The 21,362-nt window shown below is 39.3% G+C and overlaps 1 protein-coding gene across 1 annotated transcript in view; it reads left to right on the top strand.

The window, feature by feature from the left end:
* LOC147442275 (ent-kaurene synthase CPS/KS, chloroplastic-like) overlaps window positions 1–20,498 on the top strand; it is a 35,464-nt gene extending 14,966 nt beyond the window's left edge. Inside the window, exons 8-14 of the mRNA XM_086528504.1 lie at window positions 7,905–8,131; window positions 18,407–18,519; window positions 18,604–18,702; window positions 18,793–19,008; window positions 19,104–19,242; window positions 19,339–19,584; window positions 19,983–20,498. Of these exons, the coding sequence (XP_086384630.1) occupies window positions 7,905–8,131; window positions 18,407–18,519; window positions 18,604–18,702; window positions 18,793–19,008; window positions 19,104–19,242; window positions 19,339–19,584; window positions 19,983–20,285 (1,343 nt within the window). The 3' untranslated portion in view covers window positions 20,286–20,498. The remainder of the gene's footprint in view (window positions 1–7,904; window positions 8,132–18,406; window positions 18,520–18,603; window positions 18,703–18,792; window positions 19,009–19,103; window positions 19,243–19,338; window positions 19,585–19,982) is intronic.
* Window positions 20,499–21,362: the final 864 nt, after the last annotated feature.

Raw genomic sequence — 21,362 nt, 5'->3', positions numbered from 1 at the left:
AGATTATGAGTGGCCGTTCAAACGTTTATAAATAAAGTCACTTGCTAGTCGTACATTGCAAACTTACCTTGGTCGCGCAACCCCGAGAGTACTCCCACTCTTCTTCAGTCACTTCGTCACCGCATTGTTGTGCGCTTTTCAATTGGTTGTGCAACCATCTTAAGCTCATGAAGGTTGGTAGGCTCTCCAGAACCGCTGGATAGTGCATCGGTGGTCGTCTTCCCCGTCTCCACTCGATTCGTGCCCTTTGTCGCTCTTGCTTTGCATCCTCATATTGTGAAATCCACTTTTGCATCACTGGATTGTGAAGCATGCAAAATCGGTTGATTTTAGCCTCTAGATCTTCCGTCATCTTCTTCTCAACACCGAGATTGCACATGACAATCCCAGATATGCGCTCATCATCTATGGTTCGCCATAGCGTGTCCCGGGATTTATCAAATCCGTCTAGCCACTCTCCAATGTACACTAGGGACTCTGATACCAACCAACCTTCTGCCATGCTACCTGAGAGAGGAGTGTCAATAGATCACCTGAGCATTCTGTTAGCCCGGGATAGTCATGCATGGTCCACATTAGAATACCTCTGATCAAAGCATTCCGTCGTCCTGTGTGTCGGCTCATATCCACCACCTCTATGCCAATCCACAATTGTTGTAGCTCTTCCAATAGTGGACGAAGATACACATCCATATTCCCCACTTTATATCGCCCTGGCACAATCAAGCTTAGCCATAGGTGCCCCTTCTTCGTAGTCAACCACGGGGGAATGTTGTAGTTGACGATGACAACGGGCCATACACTGTAAGATGTTGATCTTTGACCAAATGGATTTACGCCATCCATAGCCAGGCCTAAGCGCAAATTTCGAGCTTCCCTGGCAAAATCCGACCATGTTCCATCTATATGTTTCCAGGCTGCGCAATCTGCAGGAATTCGTAGCACACCATCCGAAGATTTATTCTCCTCATGCCATGATGCTAGGGCGGCCATGGACTTACATTCGAAGAAATGCTTGATGCGAGGAAGCAAAGGAAAATGTCGCAAAACCTTTTGTGGAATTTTTGTCCCGTGGAGATCTACTCGATATCTTTCGGAATCACATTTCGGACACTTCTCCATGTCTGTGTATTCCCCTCTGAAAAGAATGCAGTCATTAGGACAAGCGTGGATAGAATTGTAATCCATCCCCAAGTTTCGCAAAATCTTTCTTGCTTCATCTCGGGAATCTGGCATCACATTGTCAGCTGGTAGAATGTGCTCTTTCAGCAATCTACACAACATAAAAATATGATACAGTCGTGTAAAAATCTATCAGATCATTATACACCATGAGTTCTATTAAAGTAAACTAATTGTAATAGATCACCTGAAAAGCGCTGTGACGCTAGTGTCACTCCATCCAAACTTTGCCTGCATGTTGAGAAGAACCAGGAGTGCTTTCAATCTAGACATACGTGCTCCATTATACAATGATGTATCGGCTTCACTTTTCATATCATCATAGATAAGCCTTTCTGAATCCATGATCGTCTCGATCATTTCATCAATCTCGGGCTCAAACATTGCCTCGTTGGGAATGTGCTCTGCATGATCATCCCCCGAGCTGTCAGAGGCTACATCTTGTGGCCTCACATATGCTGCTTGACCAAAGCGCCTGCGAATACGTCTATTGGGTTGCAAGATTGCTGCTTGTTGGCCAGCGTCAGAGTCCGACGAGTTATAATTGGCAACAACTCGATCTATAATAGATGGATCGAACTCGCCAAATTCACGAACGTGCTGCAAAGAAACACGTCTTGTCCGTCGCACAGCATGCTTGCATTGATTACAAGGACATAAGACCCTCGTTGAGAGATAGGTGTTTCGGTTGGACGGTCCCACATCCTCGTCGCTACTCATAATGAGGATAAAAAACTTATAACCTAGACAACAAATTTAATATTCTATTGGCATTCTTCGTCTTATCTCTCTCTCTCTCTCTCTCTCTCTCTCTCTCTCTCTCTCTCTCTCTTTACCTCACATTCTCTAGTCATGTCCAATCCCCGCACACCTCGGTCTAGAGGTGCACGGAGATCAGAACCACCGGGTTATAATCTCGTCTTTATTGGTCAATACCTATATTTGTGGGTACAAGAAATCTAGACACCCACGTCTACATGATACTGCATGTAGTGGACAAAATCCCTTTGCCTCTTCTCTAGCTGTAGCACTTCACTTCATCTTAACATCTTTTCACAGTAGATCTTTTCACTGTTCGTCTAACTCTAAACCCTAAACCGTAAGTAATTCTTGCGTGGACTCGATCTAACGTAAATAAGCGTAAATCTAAATAAACGTAAATCTAACTAAAAATAAAGCTAAATCTAATTTAACGTAAGTCTAATGACTAGAGGTTGTCTAGATGGTCATTGTGTCGGGGATGTAGTGACTCTTGCCGCCCTGAAGATCCACCTTCTTCCCTATCTTCTGAAGACATTTCACCAGTACTTTTGGATCGACGGAGCCCACTATGAGAGAAGGCAGCAATACCCTATATTCCATTGAGGGCTTTCTTCACCCGCTTCATGCAGGCATCGCAGTCTATGGAGACCCGCATCTAATCTAATATAACATAAATCTAAATCTAGCTTAAATAAATGTAAATCTAGTTAAAAATAAACCTAAATCTAATTTAATGTAAGTCTACATATAACCTAATCTTTAACGTCTTTTAAAATAGTTTCCTACGACGTTATAACTCTCTTCTTCCTGTGTGTGTGCGCGTGTGTGGATGTGTGTGCCAATAAAAAGAGATAAATGGTATAACCTTTCTATCACCCATGCCAAGTATGATAGATTGATTATGCCATTTCTCTCTTGAATAATAGGTCTTCAGTTCAACTCCTCGTCGGCTAGATCTTTAGGTCTTTTAATTTTAATTAGTTTCCTACGACGCTCCCTTAGTTTCTCTTTCTTTCTCTTTCAATGTGTGTGCGTTTTTTTGGATCGTATGCATGTTTTCTTTCTCTTTTCCTCTCTCAATGTGTGCGTTTTTTGTTTATGCATGTTCTCTCTCTCTTTTCCTCTCTCAATGCGTGCGTTTTTTGTTTATGCATGCTCTCTCTCTCTTTTTCTCTCTCAATGTGTGTGTGCATTCTTTGTTTATGTATGTGTGTGCGTTTTTGCACTCTCTCTCTCTCTCTCTCTCTCTCTCTCTCTCTCAAAAACACTATATGTGTGTGTGTATGTGTGTGTGTGTGAGAGAGAGAGCGAGGGAGAGAGAAAGAAAGGAAGGGAACATGAGAATGAGGAGAGGGAAGGAGCATACCTGTCTCTCCTTCCTCTCCTCGTGCGTGTGTGTGTGTGTGTGTGTGTGTGTAAAAGAAAAAGAGAGAGAGAGAGAGAGAGAGTGAGGGAGAGCGTTACCTGCTCTTTGCTTGAGGGCGCCGAAAAACTCAGATCTGAGATCTGAGTTTTTGGGCGCGCTCGGTTATTTTTTTTACCCCAGCTGGCGTCGCTATGAGCGTCGCTATAAGCGTCGCTATGAGCGTCGCAAATTTACAAAGAAATTTGCGACGCTCATAGCGACGCTTATAGCGACGCTCATAGCGACGCCGGGAATTTTTTTTTTGAGCGTCGCTGTGTGAGCGTCGCTAATGTGAAGAGCCTCTTGTAGTGAATGTAATGCTTCTTAATACAAATTTAGGGCTTACCATGATAGGAACTTGCATCCACAGGACAACATGGCCCTTTCTAACAAGAAAGCCTTTGATAGGCTCCTTGATAATCAACATTGATCAATATCATGCACAACTAATATTGTTAAACATGATACTTCAAAAACACCTTAGTGTCTTGTTTTGAGGTATGCAATGAGTGAGGACTTGAGGATGCCAGAATCGGTCAACAAATTGATGAGGTGGATCCCTAGTACTTTGCTCAATTCACTTCTGGCGCTCTTGACAAGAGGTGACTTTGTGGAAGACCCACCTACACAAATAGGACCTAAAGGTGGCTAAGGAGAAATAGGGAGACCATCAGGGAAGGTAAAGGAATAGCTGTACATCCCTTGTCCATTGAAATGAACTCAATAGCCATGGTGGAGGACTTTGTAAGGAAGATACAAAGATAATGAGGAGTACTTGAGTGATGCTCAACTTTGAAAATTTTGGCATTGACTTCTCCTTTATTTTCTAAACCATGCACATTTGACAAAAGGAGCATCTTTTTGATTGGAAACCCATTAGGAAGATAATGGGGTCTAGTAGAGCCTCTTTATTTGGCAGTTTAAGGGAGTTAAAAACCTTTAGTATTAAGAAATCAATCAAAAGATAGATTATGAATTCAAACCGGAAAAACGACTAGCTTATTTGAATTCAAATTTCTTCCCAAAATGAAATTTAGAATCTAGCTAAAAAAACCATATCATGTAACATATCTACGCCGTAAAGAGCTCGACATGTGATTACAAATCTATAATCTCCGCTCAAATAAGAGATCATATATAGGAGTTATGGAAGGCTGGACATCATAAAGTTGTCCACCCTATTTTTTGGGGTGAAAGTGCATCCTTTGACCACTCTTAGATCTCTCTTACACACCCACCATTCTTGCACACATGGCGTGCATCTATTTGTCAAAATGTTAATCACCTCCATAATCTCATAGCAAATAAAGAGGCCCTCCTAAACTCCATCCTCTTTCTAATGCTTTTTTGTAAAATAAGTATACAATTAAATGGTCATAAAAGATACATTTTTCTACCACTATATCACTACAAAGAAAGAAATTTTATATGAAGCAATTCCAAGTATGGTGGAAAATTGACCTAACCAAGGGTGCTTAACTTTAGACTATCAAAAGTGGACGAATATTAAAGATCTCAAAATGGGCAATGTATACTTTTCTAATCGGCACTAAAACAAGAATAAGAAAATTAATCTTGATTTTCAAAATTATATAGTATAAAAGACCATTATGTGATGGACTCTTAGAATTGTTGTAGTTTTGGTTGGCATTGGTTACACAACCTTCACAAAGCAAGAGTGCATTTTGCTTTGGCTAGACTTGGACAAGGCGTATGACACGATTATGTGGTCTTTCATTGAAGGTACCATGAAATCACTGGGCTTGAGCCTCACCTTTGTCGACTTATACACACTTTGGGTGCATGCAATCAATTTGAGCTCTTGTTCAATGATAGAATTGTGGGATCCTTTGAAGCCAAAAGATCTATCAAGCAAGGATTCCCCTTGGCCTCTCTTCTCTTTTCCATTGGGTCGCATCCTCTAATAACGACGCTCAAAGATGCTACTACGTGGGGTAAAATTCAAGGTTTAACTTTGCCTGGCAATGACTAGCTCCTGGCCAAAATGTTCGTAGATGACTCTCTCCTCTTTTTAAAAGCCTACCCTTAGGTACTTAGGAAGGTGCTAGAGATTGTGCAAACATTTGCTATGGCTTCGGGATTGAAGTGTAGTATTGAGAAGTCTAGACTGATCTCCCTGACAAAAAATGACTCATTTGACCCATCCGTATATTTTGAGGAGATTGTGTCTAAAGGAAGGATATTTTGACATCTAGATGCCCCCTTGGGGGTGGATTTTACACACAAGCAAAGGTTCGAGTGGATCTTGGAGAAGATCCAGAGAAAAATGAGAAGGTGTGAGTATAGGTTGCTTCCCTTCTCGAGCCAGGTCAAAGTGATCAATTCATTTATGCTTCCTTATATTACCTTCACCAGCCCGCTGCTCAAAAATAACCAAAAGTAAATGGAAGGAGTTTTTGAAACCTACTAAAAGATTCTTATGGAAGAACAACACTCAATCCTTGTTGCCATGGCAATGGGAAAAGTGGGAAGTTATCGCTTGACCGGTGGTCCGAGGTGGCCTCGGCATTCTCAACCCGCTATTCATGTTGAGGCCTTGTGTGCGACGTTTGTGGTCTCAATCGCAAAACGAGATCAGTCTTGGGCTATCATGACCAAGGATATTATAGACAAGGAAAAGATTTGCTCTAAAGGTGGTCGGTGGAAAGGGATTGAGGTGCATGACAAACTATTAGCCCCGAGGTGGTCTAGCTTCAGACTGGGTGTCATAACGGGAGAGCTGGTGCAAAAGTCCAATAGAGAAACAGGGGTACTAGAATGGGGTGAATTAAGTAGATACTTCTAGATATCCATCTTGCATCGGTCCCCTTGGTTGTCTAAAGTTGTTGGTGTAATTCTGAAGAAGGTTAACAATAAAGGACTCCAACGGTTTATCCACTTCTGGGATGGAAACAATAAGTGCTGGAAATCCTCTGACCAGTTGGTTGCTCGCCGGTTTCAGCTCAATGGCATTGAGGGAAGCTACTTGTCAATAGAGCTGAAGGCTTGGTCAATATTTTGATGCCAATCTAGGATCTACTTTCGAGTGGAAATCTTGGGAATAGCCCATGAGTAGCCAATTCTTTAAACCTCATAGCAAGGGCATTTACCAAGCGTTAATGCATGAGTTTGATTGGTTTTCCCCTTTGAACAAATAGTGGAAGAAACAATGGTCAGAAGCTCGATGGGTTGAGGTCGCGAAGAACATTTGGAATCCACAGTGGCCTCATTTTATGAAGGTATTTCTGTAGAAGGTACTATGGGGGGCTTTGCCGATAGGTGTCAAGATTAAAGCATGTGGTATTGGGTCCGTTTTGGTTAGCAAAGACCTCACCCACCTTTTCATGGAATGCCCGGCAATTAGAGGCATGGTACAGAAGGTATGAAAATGGATAAAAAGAATGTGGAAGATAGGGTTTCTCAAGAAGGATTTGTGCCTCGGTGGGAAACAATTTTGAAGTCTTGCACTTCTAACATGTACTCAAATTGTCAGATACTATTTATTTAGTAATATCTAGAAGGCCAGGAACTACCGTGTCTCGATAGTGACCTCTCTATGGCTAGCTTCTCAGAGATCGTACAAGAAAGTAAGGAGATAATATATGTGATAGGTAAAAGAAAACCTCAAATGATTGGCTTAGGGAAACCCTCGCCATCCGGACAAGCCTTGTTATGTAAGGATTGGGCTTTTGGTTATAGTACATTACTAGGTACTTCTAACTAGGCTCTGATGTAACCATCTGTCCCTCAAGGCTTGAGATGAGCTTGAGGATGATTTGTATATTTCTTGGTGGAATTCTAATACAATCACTCACAATTATGAGCTGCAAAAAATAAAAATAAAAGATTGTTGTAGTTCTTCTCTTGAACTTTTAGCCCAATGTCTCATTCAGTCTCAAAAATTTATTTATTTTTTTAGCTCATTCCCACCAAGATATTATCTCCTTGCCTCTCCCATTCCACATCTACACATGGATTGCATAATAGTTTTATATAAAGTTCTTGGAGATCAAGAAGAACCTTATTTTATCCCTTACTTTTGCTATGAGATCATGAGACTATGTTCTCTCTCTCTCTCTCTCTAGATGTGTGTGTGTGTGTGTACACATGTACATATACACACACACACACACACACACACATACATATGTATACATATATAAGCAGATATGCATGTTTGTATGTATTTATATGTGTTGATCATTATCCATTTATGTGTATATACCCCAAGGGATTCACTAATAGTACTAAGGAGACATCACTTGCATACACTATTTTTTCTTTTGGATGCCTATCTATAAGACCATCCTTTGTAAAATCAATCTTTTTGCCCTATAGCTCCCCCCTATAGTACACTACCATGATATAATATGATATCCCTTAGCTAATACCCAAGGGTATACACACACAAAGCTTTATTGTTGTAACTATTTTTTGTACAATGTATGCAACATTACACATGGATATGCACATGAATAGAAGTAAAAACATAAAAGAGGTTCAAAAAAAACTTTGAACGAAATTGATTTTAAATTATTGTAATGTTGAACTACAGATGTATTCAATCAATTCAAAAATGAAGAGGAGTTTTACTGCTTTGAGGGACAGACAAGTCAAGCTGTGACAGGTATGCACAACCTCCATCGAGCCTCCCAAGTGATGTTTCCAAATGAAACAATACTTGAAGAAGTATATAAGTTCACACACTCATTCCTTGTTGAAAAGCAAAAGGAAGATAAAATCCATGACAAATGGGTCATCTCCAAAGGAGTTAAAGGTGAGGTATGTGGTCATTTCCTTTTGGTTACTCCCTCCAAAAGAGCTCTCATGCTCGACATAAAAGTCTAGAGTACATTATATGTTCATTTATATTTGGTTCCTTCCTATAAAAGAGTTCTCATACTAAAAAAAACATATGTTTAGCACTCTTTAAATAAAATAATGGACAATAATGAACTCGAACCATTGATTATCTTGGCTTTAACGCTAGTTTGGTAACCTTTATGATTACCAAACTAGTATCCTTTTAGGGTGTCAGGAACAAAAAAATTGATACTCTTGCTTGTTATGTTATTTGTTCTCATGCTTACTTGAGCTTGAAGTTGAAAGACAAATATATGTGGAAGAAATAAGTTATAGGTAAACTTTCTTACCCATTTGTTCATGGAAAGCCTCCAAAGTGGATTACCTAGTGTATTTGAGTAAAAAAATAAAATGACAAGGTTTATCCAGTTATAATGATTTTAGAAAATTTTCTAGATTATCATAGCATTTTTTCTAATAACTTCCAATAGGGAAAATTTGGACTCTCAAAGGGGTCTTATAAGGAGGGTTGACTTTGCCTCTCCTATCCAAAGTGGACAATGCCATGAAGTACATAAACGCTTTGTCAAAACCCTATCAACCAACATATCATTGGAAAGATTTTAAAAAGTAAATTCAAAATCTCCAAACTTTGTCAAATTTGGAGTTGATTTGTAGAAGTTATGGCCTCCCCACTGAAGCTGAAATGTGGGGAGAGATTCCATTTATAAAACGGAATTGTTACATCAAAAAATAGAATCTTTAAAATTATAAGGAATCACATGGCATGCTATATATCAATGGATAGATCTCGATGAGTACATTCTAAATCCAAAATGTTCGACAAGTTTTGATTTCATTTGTAAAATTTTTACCGTGAACCCGTTTTGGACGAGAGATAAAGTCAAAGTCCTTATAAGACCTATTTGAGAGTCCAAAATTTCTCTAATAAATGGGTTTTTGATAATAATTTATCGTTTTTGAGGCACCACAATCCTTGTTTTGGAAATATAGTTAGCTTAAAACTATTACATTTTCCTCAATTTGTTGACATATTATTGATGTTTCTACATCTATGTTCATAATTAGCATTAATAGGATGGTGTAATGATATATTATGTGACCAGGGCAAAGGTAGGCATGCAACCATGCATACTGTAAGTACTCTTATACTCGGACAATTTACTAAGGGTTATTATATGGTAACTTGTGGGTGTAAGGAAGAGGGGTTATACAAGGGAAAAGAAATATTTTACAAAGACTGGTCGGTATATAGAGGTATAAAAGGAGCATTTCTTGATGCATGTAGGTGACATCTCCTTATTACCACTAGTGTATCCTTTATATTACAAAAATTGAATATGGTTGCCGCAAGTTATGTCGGCTATATTTATGTGGGGAAAAGTCATCACATATATAGTGATGGAAGTCTTGAAAGGTTTAACGAGACATAAATTGGGTATTCACCTTAGCCTTTAAGGGAAAATTTGGGCCCCTTAAACAGTAAGAAAGTTCATAATGAAATATTCCCAATAAGCGTGAGACTTCTGTTGCAAAACTTTTAAGGTTACTTTTTGGTAGGAAGACTATAGTTTGAACATCTGTACTTGAAATTTCGCAAAGTTTGGTGCTTTAACATCTTTTCACAACAAACTATCAGGAATTGTTATATTCATAGCATACAGCTTATTGGGTGTATGTTGCATAGATTAATTAATTTCTTGCAAAGATTCCTCCAACTGTTAATTAAAGTGAATGCACGCGTTGCATTGTGTTCGCCGCCCTACCCTGCGCTTGGCTTCCTCCCCCCCCGCCCCTCGCCCTCTCTCTCTCTCTCTCTCTCTCTCTCTCGCTTCGCGATGGCAGACCTCAAGTGCCGCTCCGGAAGGGGACATGAAAACTCTCTCTCTCTCTCTCTCTCTCTCTCTCTCTCTCTCTCAGTCGGGCAATCACAACCATCATTGGCGCTTTACCCGCCAGCTTGTAGCACCAGAGTCCTCCTCACCTTGGCTCTGTCTGCCACCTGCACGTCGGTGCACACTCCACCTCCTCCTCACCTCGGATTGGATGCCACCTCCTGCGACACGTCCGAATCGACCCACTCCATTGCGTGCTGTTGCACCATGCCCGATTTCGATGCAGGTCTTCTCTCTCTCTCTCTCTCTCTCTCTCTCTCTCTCTCTCTCATTTCGAAAACATCATTAAGGTCTCTTGGGATAGTTTCCTACCACGCTTAAAATTCTCTTCTTCTTCATTCTCCTTCCACGTGCCACGGCTTCCCCCTTTTCGCTTGCCCATTTCTTCTTGAAGACAAAAGGGGATCTTTCAAGATCTCCCTTAATTCACCCGTTTCGCAAAATTATAGGCACATGCTAGCCTGGGGACTCTACCTCAAAATATATGTGTAACACAAAAGTACTCTACCTCAAAATATATGTGTAACACAAAAGTTTATTTGGAGGGGATTTTAATCTTTCAAAGAGTAACACAATAACAAGTACAAGAGAAGTTTGAAAAAAGAAAACTTAAAAAAATTTGTAAGTTGTTAAGAGAAACTAGTTTTTTAATTCACGATGAAGTGTGTGTAGAGGGGTTTTGTATATAGCTCTTGAATCCACATGCTATAAGTATTTTTGAAAAGGAGGACCCCCTTGATTTATTAGCTAGTAGCCCAAAATGCTCCAAGTGGAATATAATCTCCTTCTAAATCTTTAAAAGTAGCAAAAAAATTGGTGCTTTGGCAAAACTTTTCTGTTATTATTTATTATGCAATGTGAACTCAAGACACCCACTTCTCTTTTTGTGTATCTTATAAATGAGGATGATAAAAATGTGAGCTTTTCATTTAGAGCTTTTTGTTAAAAAATTAGAGCTTTTTTTATTGCGAGATTTACTTTAGCTTTTCCATATATGTGAGGTGTATATCTCCCATAAAAATACATTTTAATTTCAATCTTCAGTTCACTTTTTCTCCCATGGACGTTTTTCATCTCCTATAACATTACCTTGTGTGGCTATGTTGTTGACATAACTGTGATAGAGAGACATATAAATTTCTTCCAAAAGAGTGTCGTACTACATATGGTGGCATTGATTTTAGCTAATGTGTTTTGGCCTCCATGCATCTCTAAGAGACATATATTATCTTTGATCATTTGTTCCTTTAGATCAATTTTATTTCATGACTTTGGTAATGATACTTAAGGTCTTTAGAGATAGCTAGTTGTCAAGCATTCTTGGTGTTAAAACAAGCAAATTAGTGGAGGACTTAAGGAAAAGATTGACTGGGCGCATTTGAAGGTTTCACTATTCAAACATCAATTAGAATTGTATAAGTCTCACGAATTTTTTATCTACACTTTTCGTATTCGCTGCGCAACAATACAAATATTCATTTTCAAGGGTACACAACTCAAAATGAGGAGAGTTTATTGCCCCATTTTTATTAGTGACGACAAGCCATTATGTAAATGATGAACACATTATTTAGGTCAAGTTTGAGAATATGAATGTGGAGCTCCTAAAAATGATATTGGAAGTCACTATAGGATGAAATATCATCAATTGTTTGAGAGATTTTCACATTGGATACAGATGGGTTTTCAATTGTTAGTTAAATTCAGGAAAGGTTAAGAGAATTAGGGGCGAACTTAAAAACCAATACAAGACTAAAGGTCATTTTTCTTCTTCAGAGCTTTTTGGGGTTAAATAGGGGTGGCCAACTTTCAATTTTAATTTAGAACAACCTACGAATGCCTATGAGAGTAAGGGTGAAAGAATTGCAACTTGCTAGAGATTGTTAGTAAATGGTTTAACTTTAGTCCCAAAACAATTGGGGTACAATTAAACATTCCTGGGAGGCTAAGATTCTTGCTTTTGCAAAGTGTAGAGTTGAAAAGGTTAAAATTAATTTTGAAGTTTTAGAGTCTAGGTGTCCTAGAAAGCCTCACTTTAAAGGTTTAAGGATGGTTAGATCAAACGAGCAAATGACTAACCCCAATATGGTAACTCTCTTCCATATTCCATTCAGTTATGGAGAGGAGGGTTACAAGATGCTAAAATATAGAGAAAGGAAGAAAGCAGAACCAACTAGCTATGGTACTCCAATTATGAATGTTCTCCAATAATTTTCTTGTAGTGAAGGCTGCAATCTCTCTCTCTCTCTCTCTCTCTGTTTTTTTGGGAGAAATTATTTCTCTCTCTCTCTCTCTCTCTCTCTCTCTCTCTCTCTCTCTCGGGGAACATCTTATATTACAATGTTAATATTTACATCTTGCTCAAAATGAGCCTGCATCTATCTCCGAATCGAGGATCAGATAGCGTGAGAACATCCTCCTACACCTTGGAAAGAATCAACAAATTCGAAGAGGACAAATAATTGCACTACAAAATTGTACAAAAATCAAACCTTCTATGGAATCAAGCAATATATATCTACATCTACGTGCCACGTTTAGACTTTGATTCAAATTGGTGACTTAATTCCAAAGATTTGTTGTAAAGCTTCACATCTATACTCATTGCAACCAATCCTAGCCTAGAGAAACATATCTTGATGAGGAGTTGACCTCAACTCTCTAATGAATTATACAAGAGAGACACTTATCAAGTGTAGGTTGCGTAGGTTGCGGAGATGCTGCATGGCCACTTTCCAAGGTGGTGCCATGATCTTCCTCGCAAATCGCAACCATTCTCATTTCAATGCCATAGCTTAATTGCCCAACCTTCCCATGACATGTAAGGAGCCGAAGGTTCAAAACAAGGGACTCGAGGGGTGGAGCTCCCACAACTATATGATAATGCCAACCTGCATGAAGGGGGAAGACGTCGATGCCATCACCATGTCATAATGTGCAGTTTCTGATGATCACTATTCTCTCTCTCTCTCTCTCTCTCTCTCTCTCTCTAGTACTAGTCATAACAATATTATTCTGAGTGTAGTTTTAGGAGTCCTTGAAATTATTTAATGCACACACACATGCGTGTGTGTTGAAGAGAGAGAGGGGCGGAGGGGGGAGTGGGCTTGCATGGCAATGGTGGCAACGTCAGTCAAATTTCCATGAAGAAGGCAAGACTATGGGGGCTTTTGCTAGAGACTTACGGGCAAGGTAGGCTTGGCACGGCCGCCCGTAGAGAGAGAAAGGTTGGCAGAAATCACCTTCCTTAGGCAACATTTACTCCCTCTGTCGACGACCAACTTGGTTGACATAATTATGTGGTCAGCAATTATTGGCTTGATCTGATCTACGGGTAACTGTGCAATCCGCTTTCATGCTGGTATATGGTGCATGCATTGATTATACCTTTTTATCAATTCGAGATGATGACGATGTTGCAGGTCTACTCATATCAACTGCTTTCGATAACAAAAACTATTATACCGTACGAAAGAAATCTCAACAATTCCCACAACAACGCCAGTTATTTTCCAGCTGCCTGTGAGCGTGCCACTGGAAAAGAATGATGACGACCACATTTGCATTGCAGGCCTGCAATGAGATTGAGCGCCCCATCGATGCGGATTCAGACTGCACAAGGAGCTTTGTCCGCCATGCCTTCGTGGCAGGATGAGTCATGCCCAAGAGCTGTATTGAAGCTTCCGACTTGCCCACCCCGCCCGTGCGATGGACATTCCATCTACAACCAATCAGTGTGCTTGTCTGTTTGTGCAACACATGCAGTGTGCACTGTAAGAGTGCATTGCTTAGAAGACCAAGCATTTGATGGCCGTGAAGCGCGAGTCCGCGGCACCTGCTGGCAGCTTGAACGCACCCTCATTCTGCTTGTGAACCCTGCGCAGCATTGAGAGTGCATGTGCCTTCTTCACCAGCCCCATGCGCAGATTGTAAAAGTTCACTTGCCGATGTGTTCTCATCTCGACCCCGGGACTGTGATTTGGGAGCTCGCAGACCATCCGCACGCGTGCAGACGGCCAGTGAGCTCCTATCTGCTTTTTGTTTCTCAACAGAAACTAAGCCAAGAAATGAGCACCTTATAAAATTTGTCACACACATGAATTTAAAAATCGATGTCAAGAGCTCGCAGACCGTCCGCGTGCGCATAGACGGTCAGCGAGCTAAGAGCTCCTATTCCCTTTTTTGTTTTTGGCCCAGTTCTCTAGCTGGTTTTCTTAAATTCTAAGCCAAGATATGAGTATCTTATGAAACTTGTCACACATATGAATTTAAAAATGAGTTCAAGAGCTCAAAGACCGTTTGCGTGCACGCGGACGATTAGGAACTCGTAATCCTTTTGTTTGAATTGAAAATTCAAGAGTTTGTTGATTGTCCATGTGGTGGGAATGCTTAGCGAGCTCCTAATCCCTTTGTTTGTACTAAAAATTCAAGTGCTCACCGACCATCTATGTGCTTGCAGATGGTTACCAAACTCTTAATCCCTTTGTTTGAGCTAAAAATTCAAGAGTTTTCTTGCTTCTCTTAGTGCTTGTAGGTGTCCTCATGAAGGGAAGTTTATTAAGGTCTGAGAGCAATCAATTTTTAGGAACTAGAAATCTTTAAAGACCAAGCCAACAAGCTTGGAATGAGTTATGAAACATGTCCATCCAAATGAAGAACAATCAAACAAAGTCACGCTTATTGAGTTATACTGAGTATGGAAGTACAATTAGACAAAAATTGTAATATAGAACTTCTATCCCTACAAATGCTTCCAAGCCATCATAAAATTTGTTTTGCACCATGACTGACAAAACTGGCCTGGTATACACTAAGAAGGGAAAAAAAATACTTGTGGTAGACACTATGGCATCATAAGTTTCCTTAGGACGTCTTCTTCAACACTATAAGATGTCACTATGCTTGACCACACAAAAATAAAGAGACAAAGATGTGGAATGCTCTTATCAACCTACTTTGTATCAATGTGGGAAGCTTGTTTTTGAGGAAAACTTGGAAGAACACTTTGGATAGTAGCTTTAATTATTTTGAAAGCATCCCTCCAAATCCTCCTTATTATTATATTAGCTATTCCCATACAAAGATGCACTCATCAGATCCTTCTAAGTATTGGTTCTTTTTACAAAACAATCGCTTTAGCATGTAATCCAATCCACACGATAGTATACCTTAATTGCTTTAGCATGTAATCCAATCCACACGATAGTATACCTTAATTGCATGTTTAAGCTAAGCTCTTGGAAATCATACATGGAGATAGTTATGCCTATAAGAGCCACAAAATCTGGACTAGTAAACATAATATAAATCATAGCATCAAAAGTTATCCATGAGAGCTTCTTAGCTATAGCTGTTATAGGCTTGTGCCTTTATTATAAGCTTGGTTGGATAGTGTAATCAAGGTGGATGCTAGAGGTGCCAGCCTTAAATATCTAGTTGCCAAAAACAATTATTAATGGCAGACTAGTGCCTTGGTCTAGTCCTAAGAACAAGTGTTTTGGAGCTTGTTTGTTGCCCTAATCCTTGATAATTGGATTACCTTTCACACGTCAATCCCTAATATCCCAATCTATGATTGAGGTGTTTAAAATGTTGCGTATAGACTATCTCCGATGATCTAGAGAGACATAGATGTAAGGTGTTAACCTCTACCCTCGATGTGGTCTATTAGAACTCTTGTACATTGATTTTCTTAGCTTTCAAAAGAACATGCTCTTCTTTGAAGAATGGATCCTTGAGCTCAACATCCAAAAATGCATTTAATATTTGTGTTACCATTTCAATCACCCTATAAGAAACAATACTCGTTGGGCTTGCCTAAAGCGGGGGGGGGGGGGGGGGGGGGGGGGGGGGGGGGGGGGAGCTTACTCGAAAATACAATAGAGAAGCGGAATCTTTGGAGTGGGGAGAACTGGGAAGTTACTTTCACAACTCTATAACTCATCGGTCCCCTTGGATTTCCAAGAGGGGGAGCTTATCTCTAAATCCATATTGGAGGGAAGTTGCGAGAAAGATCAATAACAAAGGCCTCCGACGTTTGGGCCAACTGTGGGACTATGGTAGTAACCAGTGGAAAAGTACATATCAAATGGCTCTACAATTCAACCTTGATGGTATTGAAAGATTACTGGTTAGCAAAGTTCCTGAAAAGATTGACAGCTGGGTCCTGTTTGGGTTTGAGTCCAATTTGAGTGGAAAGCATGGCGTTGGCCCAAGGACACACAGTTTTTTAAGCCTTGAACAAAAGAAGTATACCACACACTTATGGCGATGCTGGATTGGTTCTCTCAATTGAACAAGCAGTGGGGCATGAATTGGCCAAAGATGGGTGGCCGTCACCATCCGACCAAGTGCTTATGGCATGAGGAAGCCTAAAGCTTGATGATGTACATATCTTCCTTTAAAAGGTTCTTTGGGGAGCATTACCGATTGGGGTGAAGATTTTGATCAGAGGGATTGGCCTTGATAGATGCTCTCAATACAAAATGGCTAGCAGAGACCTTTCCCATCTCTTCAAGGAATGCCCGGTGAACAATGGCCTGGCAGGAAAGATTTGCAAATGGGTCCAAAGGACTTGGAAGATAGGTTTTTTAAAGAATGTCCCTTTTTTGGGGGGGAAGGTGCACATGACCAGGATCTGCTTATTGCAACACAAATCGTTAGATTCTGCTACTTCAAATAGGTCTGGAAGTCTAGGAACGACAGGGTTTTTGATAACACCTTGGAAACGACCAAGTTCGTGGAGATAATTCAAGAGAGCAAGAGGAAAATCTTGGCCATTGGGAAATGGAAGATCTCTAAGAAATGGAACAGGATAATTGGACTCGCTCATCAAGGATAAAGGGGCGGGCCGGTAGGGATGGATCCCTAGATAGCTGTTGTAATTATCGTCTCTCATTGATGTCATGGCTCGACGCGAGCATGGCAGGATTTTGTAATTTTTTGAATGATCAATATAATTTACTCACAATTGTGAGTTTTGAAAAAAAAAAAAAACAATACTCGTAGGTCTTTATATTGTGCTTCAGTTTACCATTTCAATCCTCATTATCCCAACAAATTGACTACCTTTGATCTAGATTCTATTGCCCAAATACTTGATCTCACTTTGCCATCCACCATAAACATTGGCCCCTTCAAACAATTCTCGCTATCTTTCTCTACAACTCTTTTACTTAATTAAAGGTTATCTCCTCTAAAATAGATGTCCCTAGCTAAACTCTACACTCACTACCCATCTAAAAAGCAATCTTCTCAACGGGTACACTATGTAATCATGTTAATGTATTGTATGATTTGAGTAGAAGGAGTATTTTAATGCAAATATTTTAAGCAAATTAACAGAGATACAGTAACAAAACCAATTTTTATACTCCGTTTATGAAAATTTATTAAAATAAGAAATCATTATTACCCCATAAATGCTCGTTAGGGGTTTTGAAAGTGCAACCCTCGTGGTCATCTTGCCACCTATTTTGAGCTTGTCTGTTTTTGTGTGTGTGTGATTTGACCTTAGAAGGTAAGTTGTAAGCTAGCTTAAGTCTACAACTATATCATTCTTCCATGGTACATCGACAACCCTTTATAATATTTTCCATATGTTCAAATGAAGACCTAAGGATATTATTTAAGGAGTTTATGATTGAAAAATTCTTTACAATGATCAATAATTCTGAAAAGTGGATTTGAATGTGAGGCACATAATTAACATGTAGACTTGATTTTAAAGTGAAAAAGGCCTTGCTCTAAATAACATCAAATTTTATCTTAAACAAATAGTGGCAAATTTGAGACCCATATCTAACCAAGATAAAGATCTTTATCTTAAAAGAAAATATAAGTATCTCCCCACTATCTAATGTGGGATAAAATACACCTCTTACATATAGTATACTATTTTACATCCTTCCTATCCCCCTTTGGTATTTTGGAAAACTCTTTATACTTGGATGTCTTATTTCTTTCAGTATTCTCACTGATTTTTTTCAAAACCATAACCATGATAGCTTGAGGTCATGTAAACATTGACATTATTGCTAAAATTACAAACTTTTAATAGATTACAACAATTTTTTAAATTAAGATTTAGTATATTATCCATCTATATGTGGGATCTAAGAGATTCCCAAAATCACAAAATATGAGTGTTAAAATATATTGACAACTATTTGGACAATAATGCATGTTTTCATCTTGCTATGTTGTGCCTAAAATATTAACAAAGCCCACAAATGAAGTTGAAAACCAAGAAATACCTAAATTCTTGCAAAAAGGTCGAAATGAAAAGCTCATAAAAAAAAGCACACTTTATAAATTGGTTTTCCTTCCTATACATAAGGTGGCCTACTTGCTTAATCATCCTTGGTGCCAAAGCCTTCAAAGGATTGAGACGAGAGATTTTATTGAGCATTATGGTGTAGATGATGCATGGATTGCAAAGTCTCTCTACAAGTAAGACATCTAGGCTTACAAAAGGTTGCGTTGTTCTCACTTTTTTTAATGGCTAATGAACCTAAGCATTTAAATTTTTTGCAGAATGCCCCACATCAACAATGAAGTTTATCTAAAGCTAGCAAAGCTAGATTACAACTTTTGCCAGTTTTTACATCAAAAAGATTTGGCACAAGTTCTAATGTAAAATCCTTTCTTAATTCACATTCAAAGCCCAAATCTTAAATCATTCGTAATTTTTTAATTACATGTTTTTCTTGTGATCACTTTCAGGTGGAATGAAGAATGCAAATTTAACGAGCTCAAATTTGCACGCCAGAAGCCTATAGAGTGCTTCTTTTCAGTAGCAGCTACCTTGTTTGAGCCAGAATACTGCTATGCAAGAATTGTGTGGGCAAAGTGTAGTGTTCTTGTCACACTTATTGATGACTTTTATGATGTTCAAGGATCCTTATGTGACTTGGAGAAGTTTCTTCATGCTATAGAACGGTAAATTTTACTTTTTTGCTAGGTAGTACACTTGCAGAGTGCTCAAAGGTGGTGTCCCAATGATGGATTCTTAACAATGATCTTGTTTTTGACAGTTGGGATCCTGTCGAAGCAAAAAATTTCTCCGAAGACATGAAAATTCTATACTTTGGATTATACAACACGATGAACACGATATGTCAAGAAGCCTTCAAGTGTCAAGGCCATGATTTCACTTCTCACCTTAAGGACATTGTAAGTCTGAATAGCCTCTCTACAATTGTGGGATTTTGTGGGATTGAAAAAAGCTATAAGCACGCTATTCTTGGCAATAATCTTGTGAATTTTTAGGTGGCAAGGTTTGTGAGAGCCATGTACATTGAAGCAAAGTGGAAATTTCTCAATCATATTCCAAGTCTTCAGGAGTACATGAAAAATGCTAAGGATTCAATAGCACTAGAAGCAATACTTCAATCTACAACTCTATTTTTGGGTGATAAAATCCTAGAAAAAGACTTTGAAAATGAGGATTACCTATGCATAATGAACCTTGTTAGCATAATTGCAAGACTCAACAATGACCTACAAGGAGTTAAGGTATGCTCTCTTTCAAGTCAAGGGAAATAGCTCTCTCTATTATGGCTAATTATTGTACCTTCCGTAAAGAGTATCACAAGAAGATTTAGAAATTTTCTCATGTGGGAAAATGGAGTCTTTTTCAGTGTTTTCATACAATGCATAACATCATGAGCTTCTATTCAAGAGGCACCGCATACCTAGCTAGGTACGATTGGGGGCAGGGGACCACCGCCCCCCCCCCCCCCCCCCCCCCCCCCCCCCCCCCACCCCCACCACCAAACCACCACCGGGTTGGTGGTCCTTTGCCCCCAATCGTACCTAGCTAGGTATGCGATGCCTCCCTCACAAAAGCTCATGATGTTGAGGTAAGTCACAATGTGTCTAAAACTTCTTATATATTGATTGTGTTTGTGTAGAGGGAGCAATCTCAAGGGAAATGCTCATGTGTGAGCTTATTCATGAAAGAGAACCCAACAGCCACAGAAACTGAAGCAATCCATCACTTTAGATTGATAATGGATAATACTATGAAGCTACTTTTGAAAAAGTGCTTAGAAGAATCAAAGGTTTCAAGAAAATGCAAATTTCTCCACTTGAACATGGCTAAAATTGTGAACTTTTTTTATAGCAAGGGGGATGGACACACATCTCTTGAGCCAATATATGAAAAAGTTAAAAAGACACTTTATGTACCAATACAACTGTCGTATATGCAATAGATCTATTGACCTGGATAAGCTACGACAATTGTATCGGTACATAAAGTGTCTATAGATGCATGGTAGCTTATTCGGGTCACTTAATGTACACATTTGTAATCATATCCAAGCACGTACAAAAACTTTGTATAGTACTATCTCAAACCACATCTATTTGTAAATTTGTAAACAATTTCAAGGATATTTGTACAAAGCCTAAGCTGGTGAGGCACATTTGATCCTCAAAAAAGAAAATTCTTTTCTATGTACAAATATCTATGGCAAGGTCTTACAATTCACACATTGTAACTACTCTTCACATTCTAATTGAACAGAGTGTAATTTTTTTTTTTTGTTTAGCATTCTATAATTTTTTTAGGGAAAGATGTAGCAACTCATGAAATGTAGCTACTCTACTCCTACCCTCCACATGCTTGCTTGATTGACCAAGATATTGTCATCGTTTGTGGAAGCCTCCTTGGAAGACAATCACGGCTAACGACACTCGACACCCCCCCCTCCCACCCTTTTGTGCTACTTCCCCACTTTTCTTTACTTTCTCCTACATTGGCTTACGCTTCATATAGCTCTACAATGGATAGTAGATAGTACCATGAGTAATTTCTTGGTATCTTTTCTTGGGTTTGATGAGCCTCCACCAGGAAAATGTTGGAGTAGGAGCTTCATCACCAGAAAAAGTAAAAACATAGGGCATGGACATATATGCAATAGACAACAAAAACAAAGCTAACAGTTGGCATTGATGCTACATCGGCTCAAACTCTTAGGCAAGTGACACATTAGAGGGAGAGGAATGAAAGAGTGTAGGAGAAACACGATGGGTAGGAGAAAGAGGATGCAATCGGTGTCCACACGAGCTGCATAATAATAACAACGGGTATGGGGCTCTTGGAGACACTTGAGTAATGGCTAAAATATTGTGCATGTGATGCATCTCTTGTAGTGGGCGAGACAAAGATTGGGCAAGAGCAAGTACATCATTTTCGATGCAAATTGATTGTCGATAATAGTAGAGACAACATAGATAGATTGTCACTCCTTCATAGACACAAGCTTGGAAGTTAATGAATATCCTGA

This window comes from Adiantum capillus-veneris, chromosome 14 (genome assembly GCF_014529385.1).
Source record: "Adiantum capillus-veneris isolate H3 chromosome 14, ASM1452938v2, whole genome shotgun sequence".
Lineage (NCBI taxonomy): Eukaryota > Viridiplantae > Streptophyta > Polypodiopsida > Polypodiales > Pteridaceae > Adiantum > Adiantum capillus-veneris.
Note: the sequence above shows the minus strand (reverse complement) of the source record. Positions and strands in the feature narration are given on the sequence as shown.